The following is an 18,509-nucleotide window of genomic DNA, read 5'->3' as shown; positions in this document are numbered from 1 at the left end:
TTCCCTCCGGACTCGGCGCAATCAAAACGCCGGCAGGCGCCGTGCTCTGACCCGCCGGTGGCTTGCTTCACCGCAGCCCGTGGCCAGGCCCTTCCGAGCCGCAGGTGCGCCCGTGTCTGGTCAGCAGCCCGGAGCAGCAGGATGACGGTGGCGATGAAAGGCAAAAGCCACAGAAGATGTTTCCAAGAAAGCAGCATCCACCCACTGATACCTTTCACCAGCTCCTTCCACCAGCTGGAAGAGGTCGACCGACACCAGATATAGGAATTGGCGTTCAGTTTGGAGTTCCCCTTCTCAGCATGCATAGCACACAGTGGTAGGCTGCTGGAGGCCAGGCTGACCGATTTGGGTAATGGAGGTAGAAAAGCAACTGTTTTCTTACCATTTCTGACAGTGACTGGTTAATTCTTCATTCCTGCCACGCTATTCTCACCATAGCACAAGTGATGAAGGCTCCGCAGAGCCAGAGAGCCGTACCTGTCTCGGAGCATACAAATCGGTAGAGAACAAGACCATGGAAACAACATCCCGGCTGCTGGCTCCGTTTCTTCGTCCGCACCCCAAAATGACACAAATTTCCCAAAGTTAGACAGTGGCAGAACTGCCAATGGTGCTCTGACCAACAGCCTCCCGGGCACGTGCTGCTTCGCCACGAACCCTCTTTTGCTCACTCCTCCGGAAAGGAAAATTTTACCCAACTTTAAGCCTCCTCCTTTTAGTTCAAAGAAAAGGGCTGACTCTGGAAAGCAGGAAAATGTAATTGGTTTATTAACGGTAGGTGGGATCCTTGTGCTTAAAAGCCTCTTCCTACTGCCATCTGGAGCCTTTCTAACTCTATGTGGCAGCCAGCATACCTGTGACTCAGAGACCTAACCGTGGGTGACAGTTTAATGACCTGTCTGGTGAACCCCTCGCCTCCTCAGACTTCTGCTGAGGCACAGGGAAAACAGAAAAAAATAATAATAAAAAAAATGTTCTTTAGCATATTTCCACGATTGTGTGGTGGAATGAGTCAGGATGTACCCTGGAGCCGCCTTCTGACAACAGCAGCAAGAACAGCAAAGGCAGAGATGTAAATGTATCGGGTTCAATCTCATCCACAGAATTCATTTGGCTCTGGCCGCTTTTTGCACCTTAGCGCTTCGGCCAGCCCTGTATCCACCCATCACACAAGATCTATACGATGGGGAAGCAGACTCCTAGGCTGAGGCCGCTGGGGAACGCGTAGCTAGCCTTTTTTGCTTCTCTCTTATTAAAATCCTGTTTGTGGTCTACATCTGGAAATGGCGACACTGACCTAATCGTTTTGCCAGCCGCCGAACAGTTTGAGTAGGAGGAATGCCTTGATGCTGACCAGAATTGGAGGGTGATGCACCAAGAATGCAGGATGGATCCAGTCTGACATTCTCCACTGAAACGGCCCGACAAAGTCATACCAATGAAATGACAAAGTAAGAGGGCAGGGCCACAGTGCTGATCCACGTAACCCCGGCACATTTGCTCTTCTCAGGGAAATTCTTTTATCATATGTGGAGGCAGTAAGCACTGCTGTCCCAGGCACCGAAATGTAGCCAAACTGCATTGCTATATGTGCTGAAATATGGTGATAAAACTTATATTTCCTCCCATGCCATTCCCTTTAGCATAAGAACAGGATTAGGACTGTATATCCAATATATACATTCACCTACTGCTCGAGGTTTTATTCTATGTTCTCCCTCCCAGGATGTTGCAGTGCACAACACATTCGGGAGATCTGGGCTCGGTATCTTCCTTTCAGATAACTCTTGTGTGAATAAGCGTAAATTGTTTAACCTGGAGCTCAGTTGCCCATCTGTAAAAGGGAGAATAAATCATCTCCTCCGTGCCCTGAACTCTTTGTGGTAGGCACTCATCTCCCACCGGTCACTGTCTTAACTGGGACTTCTAGACACTGCACGCTGATTTAACGCGTAGCCCGTCTTTATGCGTTTTACCCTGTGAAATTAAATCTCCAACACAGCAATGATGAGACTGGACCTTCAAATTAGTCTTTGAACACCCAAATTCCCCGAGATGCAGCTGTAACAAAGCAAAGCGTAGACGTGCACATGGACACGGAGTTTAACAGCCGTGAGGCTCCTCCGTGCAACGGGAGCGCGGAGGCGAGTTTGGGCCAAAAGAGCTCCTTTTCCTACCACAACGTGACGATCCGGCTGCTGAAGGGAGTTACCAAGCGCTTGTCATCCCAGCTTTGACAGGGTGCACCGACCGATTGCCAGTGTTTAAAAGAAAGGAAAGCGTGTGGGAATCGGCAGCCGCTGCTAAGATCTCCAGGCTGGGGGAGACGGCAGGGAAGGGCGCGTTCTCCTGCCGCTGCTTCCCCCCAGGATGATTACGCTGTTTCCTAGATGCCGCTAAACACATCAGCAGCTCCCTGCATCCCACCACAAGATTTTTTTTTTATTTTTTTTTTTTTTGGCAAATCCAACAGACAGGTCACATTTTAAAGCTTTCCAGATTCTGGATGCCACCGCTGTGCTTTACACGTGCTGTTACTTTCCCTCCCCTTCTCCAAACCATGCTGGGCTGAAGAAATTTCACCCATTCATTTAATCTCACAAGAAAGGGTTTGGTTTGGTGTCATTTTCTTTAGGGTTTACACTATGGGAGCAAGGGGTGTGAATCAGAAGGTGGTTTGAGAGGGCGTACATTAGGCTTTTGAGTTACCATTTACCACAGTTTGGGATTTAAACCAACTCCCAAATACAGGAAATCCAAACCCAAACCTGGCTCTGAACTGTTCAAATGCCCTTCTATTTATAATAGGCTAAATTAATGTTCTGGTCTTAAATTGGAGAGTGTTTGAAGTCTAGATCCAGGACCCATTTTTGCCAGGAACCTTCTAGTAATGCATTACACCATGATGTGGATCTAGACAACTCATAAAGAGAATTTGAGAGCAACGGATGTGATAACGAAGAAGTAATTACTGGCACAGCTGTCTCAGGGAAAGGTTAAAGTCATCATCACTCAACTTCTTTCAAGGAATCTCAAGATTTTTTTAAGTCACATATTCCAGTTCGGCTGCAAGCTTCTGGACTCAAGAGACTTATTAAGGGTAGAGAATAAATTCCTGGTCCCCAAAACAAACATCCCAGTAAAAATACGCTCTGCCCTGAATCACGAAAGGGTTCTCGGAGGTGGACAAGGCACGAACGGTCCTGGGAGCTCTCACTGCTCTTACCTTGCCCGAGCCTTGCGCCCGTTATTGCCTCCTTGGCGCTCCCGAAGCCCAGCTCCCGGCACACCACGCTAGCCGACACCAGGTTCCAGTTATCGTCGCAAACCGTTCCCCACTCCCCGTTTTTCAGGACTTCCACTCGTCCTTCGCCAGTGTTGGCTCCCCCTTTCAGCCTCACCAGTGGTTGCTGGAAAACACAGACAGAAGCGGTGCTACCACTGCCTAGGAACGAAGCATCCTTTCTTTACAGCTCTTATTTACAGCATGTGGCTGCAGGTAAGTTGTGGCCCAAAAATTATTACCCTGAGGCATCTTAAAACAACCACCACATAATACAAAAGGCTAAAAGTGCTGGATGAAAGGAAATATTTATCTGCTAAGACTTATGGTATGCATAGACATATGTTTCTTACATCCCTGTACGTGGGCAGAGAATAAAGAGAGAATAAAGAGAGAGGTCTTAGTTCTGTGCAGGTTTAGTGCTTGGATTTAGGAGCCTTTTTTCACACAAGCAGTTCTGCAGCAGGAGTGGCTGGACATGCAACAACCCCGTTGTCATACCATATCCCTTGGGAGCCTTATAGGAGGCTTGGGAATCGCACCCAGCCAGCTAGCACGCTGCTCTCGTCCACTGCTGCCTGTGGTTCAGCCGCTAGATGGATTCATTTGCTGTACAGATCTCCAGGCAGGGGTCCTGGGTTAACCGAGGAGACCAACGTGCAACTCAAGCCACGTAAAACCTATCTGTCCGCTGCAGTTACGGCTAGTGGAATAAGTGACCTGGCAGATCGCAGTCAGAAATACACAGCTGGGTGGCAGGTCCAGTTTCATTATTTTCTGTTCTTATATTTCTATTAGTCACCGACTATACATCGCTTACGTCTTTGCCCAGTACCAAGCAGGGACACCCTGCTGCTGCACCCGAGAGAGGGGTTGTTGCGGTGGGAGCGGAGCTTTAGATATGGGAACACCACGTGATTTGTGCAGAATCCGAGATCAAAAAAAAACCCTTAACTTTTAAAACTGGAAGCAGATATAGTTCTCCAAGCTGGGGTCACACGAAGGACATCCAACGCCTACACAAAGGCTTAAGGAATTACTTGGCAGTGCGCATGGCTTAGAAGATTAGTAATGATTTACAAGACCTTTCACCTTTGAGGCCTAGATCCTGCAAGCTGTCGTGCAGAGAAGCGCCCGGATCCCAGGCAAGCAAACCACGGGCAGCACTGCACCGTTCCCACTACGGCGGTGTCTGGAGGTGTCACTTGGGGTGCCAAGAGAAAGCCCACTCCTAAAGTCACAGGGCTGGGGGATACAGCCTACAGCCAAGATCCAAAGAATCTAATGCACCCTGCAAAAAAAACCCCTCTAACTCGGCATTAAGGGCCTCCAGACCCCGAGATCACCGTTGTATCCTAAGGCTGCACATACCTTACAGCTGGAAAATTTCCATTAGCACCAACCTAAACCACATTTCCCACAAGTTGAGCTGTTCTTTCACATTCAGTCACCTCAGTGACACTGAGAACAACTGACTCCAGGGTTGTTTTATAACAGCCTTTTGCATATCTTAGACTTTTTACGCTACACTCAGCCCTCTCCTTGCTAGACTAAACAAACACAGCTTTTTCAACCTTTCCTGTAGGCCACGTTTTCCCAGTTTCTCAGGGCATTTCTTTGCAGAAGATACAGTGGTAGTGGAAACGCCAGCTTATTTCCCTTGTACCTCTACGGGAGAAACAACCCAGCAGTATTTAAGTGACTGTGAAACAGCAAAGCCCGGCAGCAACTGGGCATGCATTCAATTGGCTTGAAGAGAACGGCTCCAACAGAAACGTGACAAATGTGTTTTCTTACTACTTGCTCACAGCCTTGCCAGCTGCAGCGGCGAGCCGGTCTCCCACCCTTCCGAGCCCGTAGACAGAGGCAAGGTACCGTGTATTTGTGAGGATGGAAACTCAGCTGGGCTTGTAGCGAGAAAGGAATACAAAGAGGGGACATTTGCACGACAGGCTGGTTCGTGGCTGTGGGCATACACATCTTCAAGCCCTACAGCTGGTAACTGATGGTGAACAGTTACACCCCCGGGCTTTTCCTACTTGACAGGTTGCATTCGCTCCCTGCTCACCTCCTGCCTGAAGGCTTTTCGGAAGCCGCTGTGGCTGCTGGGGGCAAAGGCACGTCCAGGGACGCAGCTGACTACTGCAGGCATCCCGTTCTCGCAGGTCGCGTTCTTCTCTGCGTCCACGTTGAGGTGATTGCCCAGTTTGCAGCTGGAGACGTGAGCCTCGTTCCCACTGCAGTCCATTGAGTAAGCCCAGTAATGCTGCTTCCTTCTGCTGGCAAACATCCTTAAAGGAATAAAAGGGAACAGGAAAATAAAAGTTAGGAATCCGTAAAAACTGCACTGATGTAGCTACGTTTGGGAAAAAAACCGCCTTGAAGTAAAACGAGGATTGAACAGCGTTATTTGAAAGCTGATCCATTCATACACACAATGGCTCTCTGTTGAGGTGTCACTTGGGAGTAAACAGGTCATCTCCTTGAGCTAAAGATCAGAGCATGAATCAACAGCGCAGCTACAGCAACAGTTACACACTCGAAGCAGAGACCCGTAAGAGAGATCCCTACGTTATGCAGGGGTCAGAGATCAGTTAATTCCAAAGGCAGCGTACAAACAGGGCCTGTGCAAATAGCGCTGGCGAGTTTGGACTGGAGAGGCCCCCAAAAGACCTCTCCCATAAAGGAGCTGTTCTCTTTGCTGGCCATCACCCATCAGCTGCGAGAAGATGGCAGACTGGGAAAAAGTCACGGCTCTCCGGCTTCTCTCAAAGCTGCAGTGTTAACAACTGCGAGCCTGAAAGCAATTTCCGAGAGCAAGAGCAATTCCCTTGATGACATGTTCACAGCAGAGGAGATTGGCAGCAGTTTCTGCTTCTTGCTCCCAAACTGTAGCGCTTGCCTGGAGCTGCTCCAGGGACTCCTAAGGGGGAAGGGGCACGTGTGATAAACGAGAAAAGAAAGTAATCCAGCTTCATCCTAACTGCGTTTGCGAGGCTGTCAGACGACTGTATCGGAGCTAAAATAGTCAACGAAACAGAAATATGGGTCAGGTTGTTACCAAAGGGGAGATGTTAGAAGCTAAGTTAAAAAAAAAGTCAAGGCGCAGAGGAGCCAACGCCCTGCTGTGATCCTGACGTGGCTTTGCGAGATCCCTCTGCTGCTCCTTATTCCAGGACTAGCTGCCATGCAGTCCTGGCAATCCAAGGATTAGCTGGGATAAATGGCATAGCAAGGTAGACGGAACTTGCTGGGAGAAAGAGCATCAATTCTGATTAACCGTAGCACGTCCCTGCAGGACAGAGAGCCCGAGCAGGATCTGGTAAAGGGACAAAGAGCCCTTCATAGGTTGTTGGTTTGAAACTAAACTGGATAGGTTAAGGTTTTCCCAGCTGATGCCCTTTGGTGGTCCCGTGTGGGCTAATTTGCAGCATTTCAGATGCTTGAGAGACCTATCTGCTCCCCTTCCGCTTGCTAAGCTTTGCTGACAAGCTCAGCAGTTGTCTAGGCTCAGATGGCTCGCAGCCACTCACTAATCCTTTCTGGAACCAGATTTCTCTGGGTTGAGGTTAGGGCCAAATACAGCTGGGCTGGAGATAGAGATGCAATTGCATCATGTGATGGGGAGTAAACGCTGTGCTGGAAGGGAGGGAGGATGGGGCAGGGCTGAGATCTGTCCCATGGAGCAGCAACAGGCAACCTGCCGGGCTTGTGGATAAAACACTGGCTGTCAAACTCCAAGTCTGTCAAACCAGAGCTTTCAGGGACCCTGAATCAATAGAAAATGCATGGGAAATAGGAAGGGGGAATAAAAATTTTAAAAAATAATAAAAAGTAAAACCAGGGAGGGTGCGGGCTGAAAGAAAGTGCCAGCCACTTCTCAGCTAGAATATCTGGTTCAATTTGGACCAAACCTTGAAGGTTTTTCTTCCTTTCAGTTAAACTACCCAGGATACTACATGTCTACCAAAAAGCCACGAAAGCCTCTGCCCTTGGACTGCTGGAGCTCAGCACCACGGTCCCACTTGAACATGAACTGTCCTCTTGGAGCGCAGAGCGAGGGGACGGATTCAGGCATACGTTACACACCCGAAAGCATCTGGAAGCGCCTGCCTTCGGTGATGTTACTCCATGCTCTCATAGCACGAGCCAGCTCTGCCCCAGCAGCCCTGCAATCTGCGTGCTCAGTATGGAAGCGAGAAGCTGAAGGCGTATTTTCGCAGAGGGCCCTCCACAGGCATGTGCAGAGAGCTCCATGAACTCCAAAGCAGACAAGAAACACAGCCTGTCTTAGAGAAGTAATTACGGGGATGCCTTATAATAGCAAACAATGACCTCATCCTGGAAATTTCACGAGGCATTAACATCTGGTTGGTATTAACAGCCCTTGGTAGGCAGGGGAGAAATAGCCAGAGAAAGCCCCACCTCGTTTCCCCAGACCGAATATATAGAAAAAAGAAGTAGAATACAGATGATCTTTACAGACAGAAACTCAGGGCATTCTTGTTATTTACTTTTTAACATAGAAAGGGTGCAACCCACCTCTCATTGGCCTTGGTATAAGCCAAGAGCAATGCTGCTCAGATCGGAGGTGTGAGTGAACAGTTTTGCTGTGAGATTTTAGCCAATTCTAGGTCAAGTTGGAGCCCAAGCCATTTTGACTGGCCAGGAGAGATGGACCTTCACCACATAAGCTTTAAACAAAGACAGGTTAAGCCCAAAGGCTGTGGGAAGTGACTCAGGGTTTAGCTAAAGCAACCTTGCTATGTAAGAATGCATCTGAGCGGACTCGGGGAGAGCAGAAAACAAATCATTACACACATACGTGCTGGGAAAATTCACCCATAACGCACTGAGCAGAAGCTGGTGGACTCCTCTTCAGGCGTGTGAGCGTTAAGTTTCTACCCTTGAGAAATTCTTCAAGCCTTTACTGAAGTTAACAGGTTTGCTGTCTTCAGCCTCAGGGAGGCAGAAGAGAAGCCAGACCTGCCACCTATTGCCAAAGTCCTTAAGATTCTGGCTTTGCTAGGGAGAACCCAAACCGTGAGGATGTCTCCTACAAGCATAGAAGCGATTAACTGCCCTACACATCTGACCAGCTTTATAGTGCTATCGGCAGATTAGTTAAACTGGGAGATGCTGTTTGGACTGCCGTTGAATGAAGTCTTCTGGAACTGCTGAGCTCCTCCATCCAATTCTTTGACAAATCACAAAGCTGTAAGGCCTCAAGAAGGCATCAGGCCCATCTCTCTGCCTTAGGCGCCTCTGATCACAAACTTCTTCTCTCCCCATCGGCAAAACGCGTTTAATTCTACTCTGCTTTCTCAACCAGAGCAGGAGTTGGGAGGAGGAGTTAACAAGTGGTGCCTATATAAAATCACTTTGAAGAATGAACAACATGGAAACAACATTGAGATTTGTTTTGTTTCCTAACATAAATTGTGCTGTCAACTGCAGAGTCTAAGTTACATTCAGGAATAAAACCCTGGCACCGGGACAACAATGAACTCAGTTGTTTTCTTTCAAGCAAGATCCATCTGCAAATCATTTCACCTCCCACCATTGTGCAGAAGCAGAGCAGAGTCGCGGCTAGCTCAGCAGGCAAAGCCGTAGGTTGTGGGGAGCGGGACTGGCGGGGATGTGGGACGGGGACACTCAGAGCCCCGGCCAGTGGAAACTCAATTCCAGCCCGTCTCCCAGCTGTGGAGCAGGAGCGGGAAAGGATCTGCTCTCGGGAGAATGGTATTTATGAATTAGGGAGAGCAAAGCCCGAGAAATGAGAAGAACGTTTCTGAGGCTTCACACTCACATGGAGAGAGGGTTTAGTTCAAGCGACCAGCCAGAGACCAACTCTTCCCTCTCCAAGACAGAACGCGACCAGAAAGCATACGGGACAAAGCAGAGAGCAGTGCTCTCATGGCCCAGGCGAGCAGATTACAGTGGTCATCATTCTGGTACCTTGATCGTAAAGCAAAGATCACTTGTGAAGTTCCCAGCCCAGAACCCGGAGGCCTCCCTCACCAGCAAGGTTACCAGCAGTGCTGGTTGTACACGATACATCTGCCAGTAACACAAAGCACAAAGGCAAACACCCCAAGAAACAACACGGCTTTTTTTAAACTACGCTAACCAAACAGAACCATCTAGCTGACGAAGTTTTACAAGGCTCTGCCCTCCAATAAAATAACATCCCATCTTCTTCCAACCGGGGATAATATTCAGTATATTTTCCAAAATATCTTTCTGGGGTGCAGGAGCCCAGCAGGCCATTACTGCTTGCCGAAAATGAGCAAAGATGAGGGAGGTATTAGGGCACTGAGGCTACTGAAGCAATGTGCCTGGCTCGGCAGCAGAGATCTCCAAGCCTGGTATTTGTAAGCACTGCATATGCATAACTCCAGCTCCGGTGAATGGGATTTTCAACATTGCTGAATATTATGCTGAACAACTGTGCCTCAGTTTTTCCATCTCTACGTGTACTATTGCAAGAGACAGGACAATTACCAAGCACCCTTTTATTTAAGGCAGATGGCTCCAGCTGCTAAAGTTAATGCTTTTCTTGGAAACATCACAACCGAGAAGCAGGAAAAAAATCTACTTTGTCTTACTAGAGGTAATTTATTCTGCCCTCCCGCTCTGGTGCAGGGGATGGGAATCTCGGAGTTTGAGGGAGACATGCTGCACTGATGGGAGCAAACGCTCCTCCAGCTGGTGTCCAGGGCAAAAACATGAGACCGCCTGGTAGCAATTATTAATTCACTGCTCATCTCCCTAGGAAGCCTGAAAACAGAATTCCACTTGGGTTATTTATTTTATATTCTTTGTGCTGCTATGTGGCTTTACGCTATTCCAACCCAAGGACCTCTTCAATTGATCACGATTTTGCTAATGAAAGAAACGAAACGTGGCCAGCCAGTTCCAGAGGGAGCTTTCAGAAATAGCAATTGCAGAGGCCAAAAGGAGCAGGCAGGAAAACCACAGCTCCTGCCTGGAGCATTCAGTTCTCCCCCTAACCAGCTGACACTTTCCCACTCCACAGGTCACAGTGTAGGAAAGAAACGAGACAGAATTTCACTTAAACTATTTTGCATCTGCTTTAGGGTGTTATTTCTAAGGAACAGTGTAGGAAGAAGCAAGTCTGCGACGAAGGCTGGTGACAAAATGCAAGCTGAAGGAATGACAACAAAAAAGACCAGAGCTCCTGGCTTTCAAGAAACAGGTAACGCAGCCTGAACCCATCAGCCTGCAGCTCGTTCTCCCTGTGGATCACTATTTTCTTCCCTCGTTTTAAAGCAATCTGCAATTATAGGAAGAAAAAGCAGCACTGAAATCACAACTGCCCCAAACCGCATCCTTCTACAAGCACCATCTCAGATGCACGGGCAGAAGCAATGTTGGGAGGAGTAGCATGGATGTGCTACTGACATTTTAAGCTCAGCACTCAGCTCTGCTCAGAGCAGGCTTTAGTGGACAGAGCTGGCAGCTCTTCCAGCCTGAATTGCCAGAGCCAAAGGAGCTGAACTGGGGTTAACAACAGTAGGAGATTTACTGGGAAATATTCCCCTGGGCAGCCTGCTCCTTTGTGGGTGATTCGGCAGCTGGACACCCACGAACCATGGCCGGTGAGCCTCCGTGAGAGCCAGAGCAGCGGGTAAGTGTGTCAGGAGAGATGCGAGACCTGGAATTGCATGCAGTATCGGGAAGGAGGAACCTGGGCAACGAAGCACGACAAAAGCCTGTTTTATTCCAAGATTACCCCGCTGGAGCTTTCAGCACATACCAGATTTGATCCTACAGCTGACTTTCTGCAGAGGGATGGGGTAAGCACTTAGCTTTTCTTGCAGCTGATGGGTTTACTGGGAGAGTGTGATCAGTTTGTTCACATCCATCCATCCCCTGCATACAACACAGAACCTACCAATGGTGGAAAAAATGGCTATCCTATAGCTGGGGGAGGGGGGAAGACTTCTTGGGCCAACTGTCCACATCTCCTATTATAGGACCTATCAAATACTACAATTGATACTGCACTAGGTCTTCAGCCAGAACGGTGAGGATCAAACGACTCCCCTGTCTGCACAAGGAAATGCTTGACATTTCAAATATTTACACAGAAGGAAAATCTGATCTGAAGGAATGAAGCAGTTGGAGGTTTTTCTACCTCAAGGTCTCCAGTGTCATTTGACAATTTGCATTTTTGAACAAGGCCCCAAGTGTTCAAAGAAACATGCTTGTGTCTCATACAAAGCTCTGCTCTTACTTGTAGACGTTGGTGTTGTATTTCCTCTCGCTCGGAAATCCAAACATGCCACAGACAACTCGGGAATTTTTCATGGTCCAGTGCTTGTCGCAGATCTGCTTCCAGGTCCCTTCGTCTTTCACCTCCACGTAACCCTCTGTGACAGGGACCCGCTTGCGGTAGGTGGCGAGGATGGCACGGATCCTTATGTCCTCCACCTGGATGTTCATGTTCTGCAAGCATAAAAGAAACATGAATGATGCTGGCTTGCAAGGAAACTGGTTGCGTAGCTTCGAGGTGGGGAACAAAAACCAGTTCTGTTCAGGGTTATGGCTCAACAGAGGGAGGCAGAAAGGAAGAGCTGTTTAGGAAAAGACACAACAGGGAAGCAAACAAACCTTTCCACCTTGTGCAAATCCATCCTCCATCCTGTGAAAGAGGATGCTTCTTCTCATTTAAAAAAAGCATTATATTACAAATCGCTGTGTAACAAATCTCCTTTGTTACTTAAATGCATTAAATGCTTGTTTCAGAAGCACAGTGACCTTAAATTCAAAAGGACAGTCAGGCATTGGCACAGGCTGCCCAGGGCAGTGGTTGAGTCTCCATCCCTGGAGGGATTTAAAGAACGGATAGATGTGGTGCTCGAGGACATGGTCTAGTGGTGGGCTTGGCAGTGCTGGGTTAACGGTTGGACTCGATGATCTGAAGGGTCTTTTCCAACCTTAATGATTCTATGATTCTAATTTAGTTTCAACTACTATGGAAGTGAACCGAGCTCAGCTTTGCTGGGGCCACCTCAACGCTGGCAGGGTGCAGAGAAGCGGGAGCCCTGGCAGGGAAGGACGCCGGGGCTCTCATCGAGCCACTGGGCATTCCTTCCCCACCTGGCCCCGGGCAGGCGCTGTGAAAGCTGGGATCCCGATGTGCTGACAGCGGCATTCCGCTGCTTCCCCAAGCCGGGTTCCTCCTCCAGCTGAAGCGTTACTTGGGACAGCAAATGAGTCATGAAGGTTGAATGGATTTCACATTTGGAGCCTACGTGAGGACACTGCACAAACCAACCTTGCAGGGACCCAAGCCCAAAAGTAAAGGCTGACTGGAAAATAGCTGCTGTGGCAAGCAATTACAAAAGAGCTACTGAAAATTTTATAACTTGCTTCCAGGAGACCTTTTCTTGTCAAAAATGTATAAACCCACGTGGTTCTGCTAACAGTTACATCAGAACTGAGGAATCCTCCCCTCCCCTCGCTCAAATTCAATCACTCGGAAAAGAAAAATGCCCAGAGCTTTAAAGAGACACGGGCCTCCCCTGGCCGATCAGCGGCACGCAGAGGTACTGAAGTCGGGGAGATCACCGTAGGACATGCAGAGTCCTGCAAACTACACGCGGTGCATCCGTTCTCCAGATGCTTCACCGACATTGATGCAACTAACAGGCCCTGGGCAAATGGAAACCAACTGCAGAGAAAAAGCCTGCTGGGGCAGGGAGAAGGACAGGCATCTCCTCCTCATCCACAGCTCTGCTACTGCTCTGCCCGCATCACCTTGGGCAAGGCACTTAGGGCTTCCCTCCCCCCTTTTCTTTTTTTATTGTCTACATTTACACCCAGTTTTACAGCAAACCAGATCACCGATTCCTCCTTTCACCTTCAGCTGCAGGATTTCAGTCCCTCCAGCAACTCCGCTGGAGCATCCATGAGACACCCCCAGCGACCCTGGAAAAGAGGACCTTGCGATTTACCCAGTAGGACACTGCGACTCATATAGGATTCACAGTTTCGGCTTAGGTTTTGAAAGCTCTTGTAGCCCTCAAGAAGAAAAAAAAAAAAAAAAGCACAACAATATCCATCTGTTGTTACATCTGAGACATTTTAAGGTGTTCAAAGGGTCTGATGCAAGAGCAAACTTGTACATCTCTTGTCTAGTCTGGGAAGTTCATTTGCAATACAAAGAGTTTCTCCCGAATTTGGCAGATTCTCTTGAAATATTGCATAGCTTTTGACTACGTGCTGTCAGGAAAGTAGCAGAGCCTCTGTGCACTGAAGGCTTCCCCAGGCTGGTTTCCAAAACCTGCAACTCACTTTTCCCCTGGTGCAGTTTATGAAATGTTTCCAGCTCTTCCTTTGATGGAGAAAGCATGTTTACCTGGAGCTACAGGCCAGTGCTGCCTGAGAGAGCACCTTGTTTCTCTGCTCCCTCTACCTCACCTTAGTAGTTTCTTCACCAGGAAAGACGTAATCAAAGCCTTAAATCTATTTGGAAATAGCTTTGACTGCTGAAGATCTAAAAGTGTTTTTAATAAAAGCCTATTAAAAGGATTAACCCAAAGGACAGAAAGCCAAAGCTTAAAATTGCACTGGAAAAGCACATGAAAAGATAGTAACTACGGAGGAAATTTGCACTGACAGCTGAGAAAGTGGGTGAGACAGCCTAAGTGAGTTTTTCCATCTGTGACCGTAGGATATATCCACCCTCTATAAAGCCCTATGTAAGTTTGCTACACGTAGTTACGTCAGTATCGGCCCTACTGCATATTCACGTAACCGAAATGGAACATTTTCCCTGACTAGACCCGGTATCAGCAACGTGCTAAAATCCACCCGTGGTTTTCACTTGAGAGCCACTTCCATTTTGCTTGAATTTAGGCAGGCTGGAGGCTGCGGCCGGTCCTCGGCACGACGGAGGGGAGGAGCGTTCGGAACAAAGTGTGATTCCCCATTCAGGAACCATGTTCAAGATGCCTGTGTTTTGCGAGGGAGCTGCACGACAGCCGTTGCTAGCCCCATTTGAGTCATGCAGAGTGCCATTCCAGATGTTAAACATCTGCCTGATGCTTCCGCCGCAAAGCAGCGGAATCATTATTCCCACGTTGCAGCTATTAGTCATCGTTAATACACCACTATTCCCACTACTGCACCATCAGGGGTCTTCACAGAGATGGAAGGTGGTGACAAATCTGAAAAGCCTCCAAGGTAAACAGAGCGCTCAAAGGATGGGAGAAAGCAACGATTCTCAGCCTCCTTTTGCAGATTGAGAAATAAGGCGCAGAGAAAGCAAATCGCTTCCCCAAAGACCAGAGGGTCAGGACATCGCATCCTGAGGCCCCAACTCTCACCTCCACGTGAAGACCCCTCCTGCAGCAGGGAACATCAGATAAAGCTCTAGCACTAAAGCACTCGCATTCTGATCAAGCACGTTTGGGTTTTTTTTCTCCTTCCCACTCCACCAGCCTAGCAGGAGCTGTGTTGCACAACAACAAAGCCATCCAGCCTGTCTCCAACAGCCGCCAACAACAGATGCTAAGGGAAGAGCATCTGAACAGGGCAAGATGCAGCAATTCTTCCCTGCTGTATTCCCGCAGCTTCCGAGCATCTGTATCTCACAGACTTTCCAAGCCAGAGGGTATATTTTAATGTTCAAAAACCCTGGATGGATTTGAGAAACGCTTACAGGGATTTATGATATCAGAGCAACAAGCAGCTTCACCGACAAGAGTCGGTGAAGGGGAGAGAGAATTCACAAAGTTGCAGAAAATAAAAACTCTGGAAAAAAGGAAAGCTTGGGAATGCTGTTCGGTACCTCATGATTTGCCTGTTATTTCCGCAATTAGTTCAGCAGCTTAAGAAATAAAAACAAGTTGCTACATCTGTTTCCAACAGAGCTCTGACCACTGCAGGGGTGGGGATGCTGGGGTCCCTGGGGCGCCCTGAGCGAGTGCGGTACCCGTGACCCAGTCTAGGACGCGCGATGCCTGCGTTTCCTACTTCCAGGCTCTGTGTTTGGGCATGTCTTTTCCACTAACGGATTGGACTGGGTTGTCCTTGCTGGTCATTTCACAGAAGTGAAAAATAAGGTGCAAACTTGAATGGCTTGCTCTTGGACTTGAAAAAAACCCACTGTCAGAGCCAGCATGATACCTCAGGCACTGCAGGCTCCAGTACGGAGGTCCCACGACACATCTGTCTTCCCCCAGAGATGCTGACGTACACACAAAAAGAAATCCTGCTCTGACTTGGGACTCTGTTTTAGTGAATCCAACTCCTTTGTCATGTTTTTTTTGCCTGTATTTGCCAAGGAAGAAAAAAAAAAGTGAGCAAACTAGCAAGAAATAAGCCATCATTTCATTCCCTCGAGGGTATTTCAATCTTCAGATAGCTATAGCAGACCGGCACGCAATGACATTTTCATGATCTGTCTGAGAGCAAAACCAATCCACATCCATTCCCCTTTCCGCTCACGGAGAGTAGGTTTAGAGCAGAGAATTATTGATATAGCAACTCAAGGGTTTGCACTGAGTCTGAACAAACAGCAAAACGTCTGAGAAGAACTCAACGTGCTGTAGACCTCAGCTCTATATTGGAAGATTAAAGAACAAAGGATCAAAATAAGCGTACTGCAGGTTTGTCAAGGATAACTCTTTACAGATTTGAATGGTTTCCTTTCATTACAGAGTTTTTGTTACACTGGGAGTATTCAATAATGCAAATACAAGCAGACTTATACTTTATCTTCCAACATCAACGTGTAGAGCAGCTGGGCTAATGGCAAAAACAGACTCCACATAAAAATCAGAAGCAAACAATACTTAATAGCTAGAGCAGACTTTTTTAAAATCACCCTCTCCATAGTTTATGTACACGTGGAGACAACCACCTACAACAAGCTGTCACATCAACAAGGAAACCTCATCCCTGAAAGCTTTACTTATTCTCACATTATAGCCCCACACTGAAGCTACAAGGTAGACCTGGTAAATCCTCTGAAGGATATCTGAGGATCACAAAGCAGGAGGTATCTGCGACCAACTCGGAAGCTGAATGCACATCTGCCAAGTTCCCACCTCAGGTATCAACCATAGAGCCTTCAACAATATTTCAGGAGCCAAGCAGCTGCTCACCAAAGAGCAATGCTACCTCTAGGAAATAAAACGGGGTTGGCTGCACCCCACATTACGGGAAGGAAAAGAGAGGCCCAAAGGCAGTGGGACACAGCTTGCTCAGTCTAAGGCTGAGGAACACAAAGCAGGGAGGGAGAAAACCATGCACAAACCCACAGCTCAGCGTCCTCAATACAAGGGCAAAATGCTGCTGAGGATTTCTACCCACAAAGCAAGAGCAGAGCCCAAGCCCAGAAAGAGTTAACTCTCATGGCTCACGCATGACAGTCCTCCCCTTCTCAGTTAGCCTTGCGCAATTTCCACCTATTTAGGCCAACAGCTGTGGAGATGTATCTGCCAGCCCTTTTCCTTTTTTTTTTCCTCCCCCTAAACTCCAAGTCTTAGAATTCAGCTACTAGCATAACGCAGACCTGGATCTCCAGCCTCTCCTTTGCTTCGGAAACAATGCCACCCACATACTTGAGGTTGAATCAGCTCTTGATTTGCCTTCTGCTCTCCAGGACTGCTAATTCAGAGGACAGCGTGTCTTGCGTTGCTGACCCCGTGGCATGGAGTTTGCGGGTCTGCTCCATCGCTACTGGCCTCATTCATCAAGCTGCAGCATCAAAGACACCTATTCTGGCACGGATGAAACTCCATTAAGGGAGTAAGCACACAAGCAATAAGAAATCCTAAGGCGTTTCTCTCCTGCTTGAGTTAAGCCTCCTTAGCCTTGAAAGGTGTGAAGAAACAGAAAGCAAGATAAAGCTGGGTATGGAGGGCAGGGGGAAGAAGTGTAGTACATCTATTCCTAGATTCAATGCTCTGGCTTCCGCATCAACCTGCTTTTCACTGGAGCCACTTGATGGTGTATAGCAATATAAAAATCAGACCAAAGCTAAAAATAACTCTGTGGTCTGAGGCTGAAGAGATCCTGCTCAGTTCTGCCACAGATCTGTGTGATCTCAGCCACGCAAACTCACTTCCCCACCTCCTTGCTGTTACCTCTGGCCTCTTGCTCACACTTCATCACCCCTTCTGGAAAGGGAAGGCAACGCTAAGCTCATCTCACCTGCTCTGAATCGCAAAGCCTCTGCAGCAAGGGCTTCATATCTGTATTTGCCCAAAGCAAAGATGGGGTTTTGGTTGGGACTTCCAACATTACTACAATACAAATTAGTATAAAAACGGGGCGGGGGGTGGGGAGGTGGGAAAAGCATCAAATTATTCTAGGTTGGGCCATATTCCCTCCACCCTGCTCCTTTCCTCGCCCAGAGCCATGTCCAAGACCCGCACTGCTGCTCCTCTTCGGTCCCGGACACAAAAGCCCGCCGCAAGCCAACGTGCTGCGCTCTGTTACGAAACCAATGAATCTCAGCTTCAGAAAGCCGGGGCCTGCCCGGAGACAGCAAAAAGAAAAGGGTTTGTTTTTGAGCTTTCACAAAAGGATTCCTGGCTCGGAAAGTTTTCACATGAGCCTCTCAGCTGCTTTTGTTTCCAGTCTCTGAACCAAATGCTTCCCCATGGCTTCGGATCCGATTGCAAAAACCGACACAACTTTCATAACATTTTCTTTTACCTTTTGCCATCTGTTTTGCGTTGGCAGAACAATTATGCCCAGGCCAGCATGCTTGTGTCCTCCTCCACTGCCCGAGCTCAGCGATACCCTTTCTTCTTGCAACAGCCCTGAGGGTGCACAGTAATCAATACAGAGAGGAGATCCTGTTCCTAGAAACCCGACCGCTGCTTCGCAGGCTGCAGACGCTACCCTGGTTCTGAATCACCGGCTCCTGGCTGAAAGCAAGCCACAGCAGCTGGGATTTCAGAGGGGCTTTTCAGAAGAGCATCCTAACACTCACTTTAAACACACATCCCCACGCTCAGAGCACTAAGAAACCAGCTAGAGAACTGCATGGGGTAGGCGGGTCTGAACAGCCACGGCCGTACGTGTCTCCCCTACAGCCAGAGAAACTATTCAAACGCAGGCAGAAAGGGAACCGGAATGAAATTTTGTTCCTGTGTATTTTACCTTTTTTTTAAAACATCACCATGAGTGACGCTAAGGATTGCAGAGCAAGAGTGGAGGTATTCAGTACCGGCTCTGGCAC

At 48.3% G+C, this 18,509-nt stretch overlaps 1 protein-coding gene across 1 annotated transcript in view; it reads right to left on the bottom strand.

Moving 5' to 3' along the window:
* LOC309602651 (lysyl oxidase homolog 2) overlaps nucleotides 1-18,509 on the bottom strand; it is a gene marked incomplete at its 5' end in the record, with an annotated part of 41,814 nt that overhangs the window by 12,381 nt on the left and 10,924 nt on the right. The window contains 3 exons of the mRNA XM_082336410.1: nucleotides 3,227-3,410; nucleotides 5,352-5,574; nucleotides 11,544-11,755. Of these exons, the coding sequence (XP_082192536.1) occupies nucleotides 3,227-3,410; nucleotides 5,352-5,574; nucleotides 11,544-11,755 (619 nt within the window). The remainder of the gene's footprint in view (nucleotides 1-3,226; nucleotides 3,411-5,351; nucleotides 5,575-11,543; nucleotides 11,756-18,509) is intronic.

The sequence above is a fragment of the Platalea leucorodia genome, assembly GCF_965183815.1.
Source record: "Platalea leucorodia genome assembly, chromosome: Z".
NCBI classification, from domain to species: Eukaryota; Metazoa; Chordata; class Aves; order Pelecaniformes; family Threskiornithidae; genus Platalea; species Platalea leucorodia.
The sequence above is the reverse complement of the archived record's forward strand: the minus strand, read 5'-3'. Positions and strand labels throughout refer to the sequence as shown.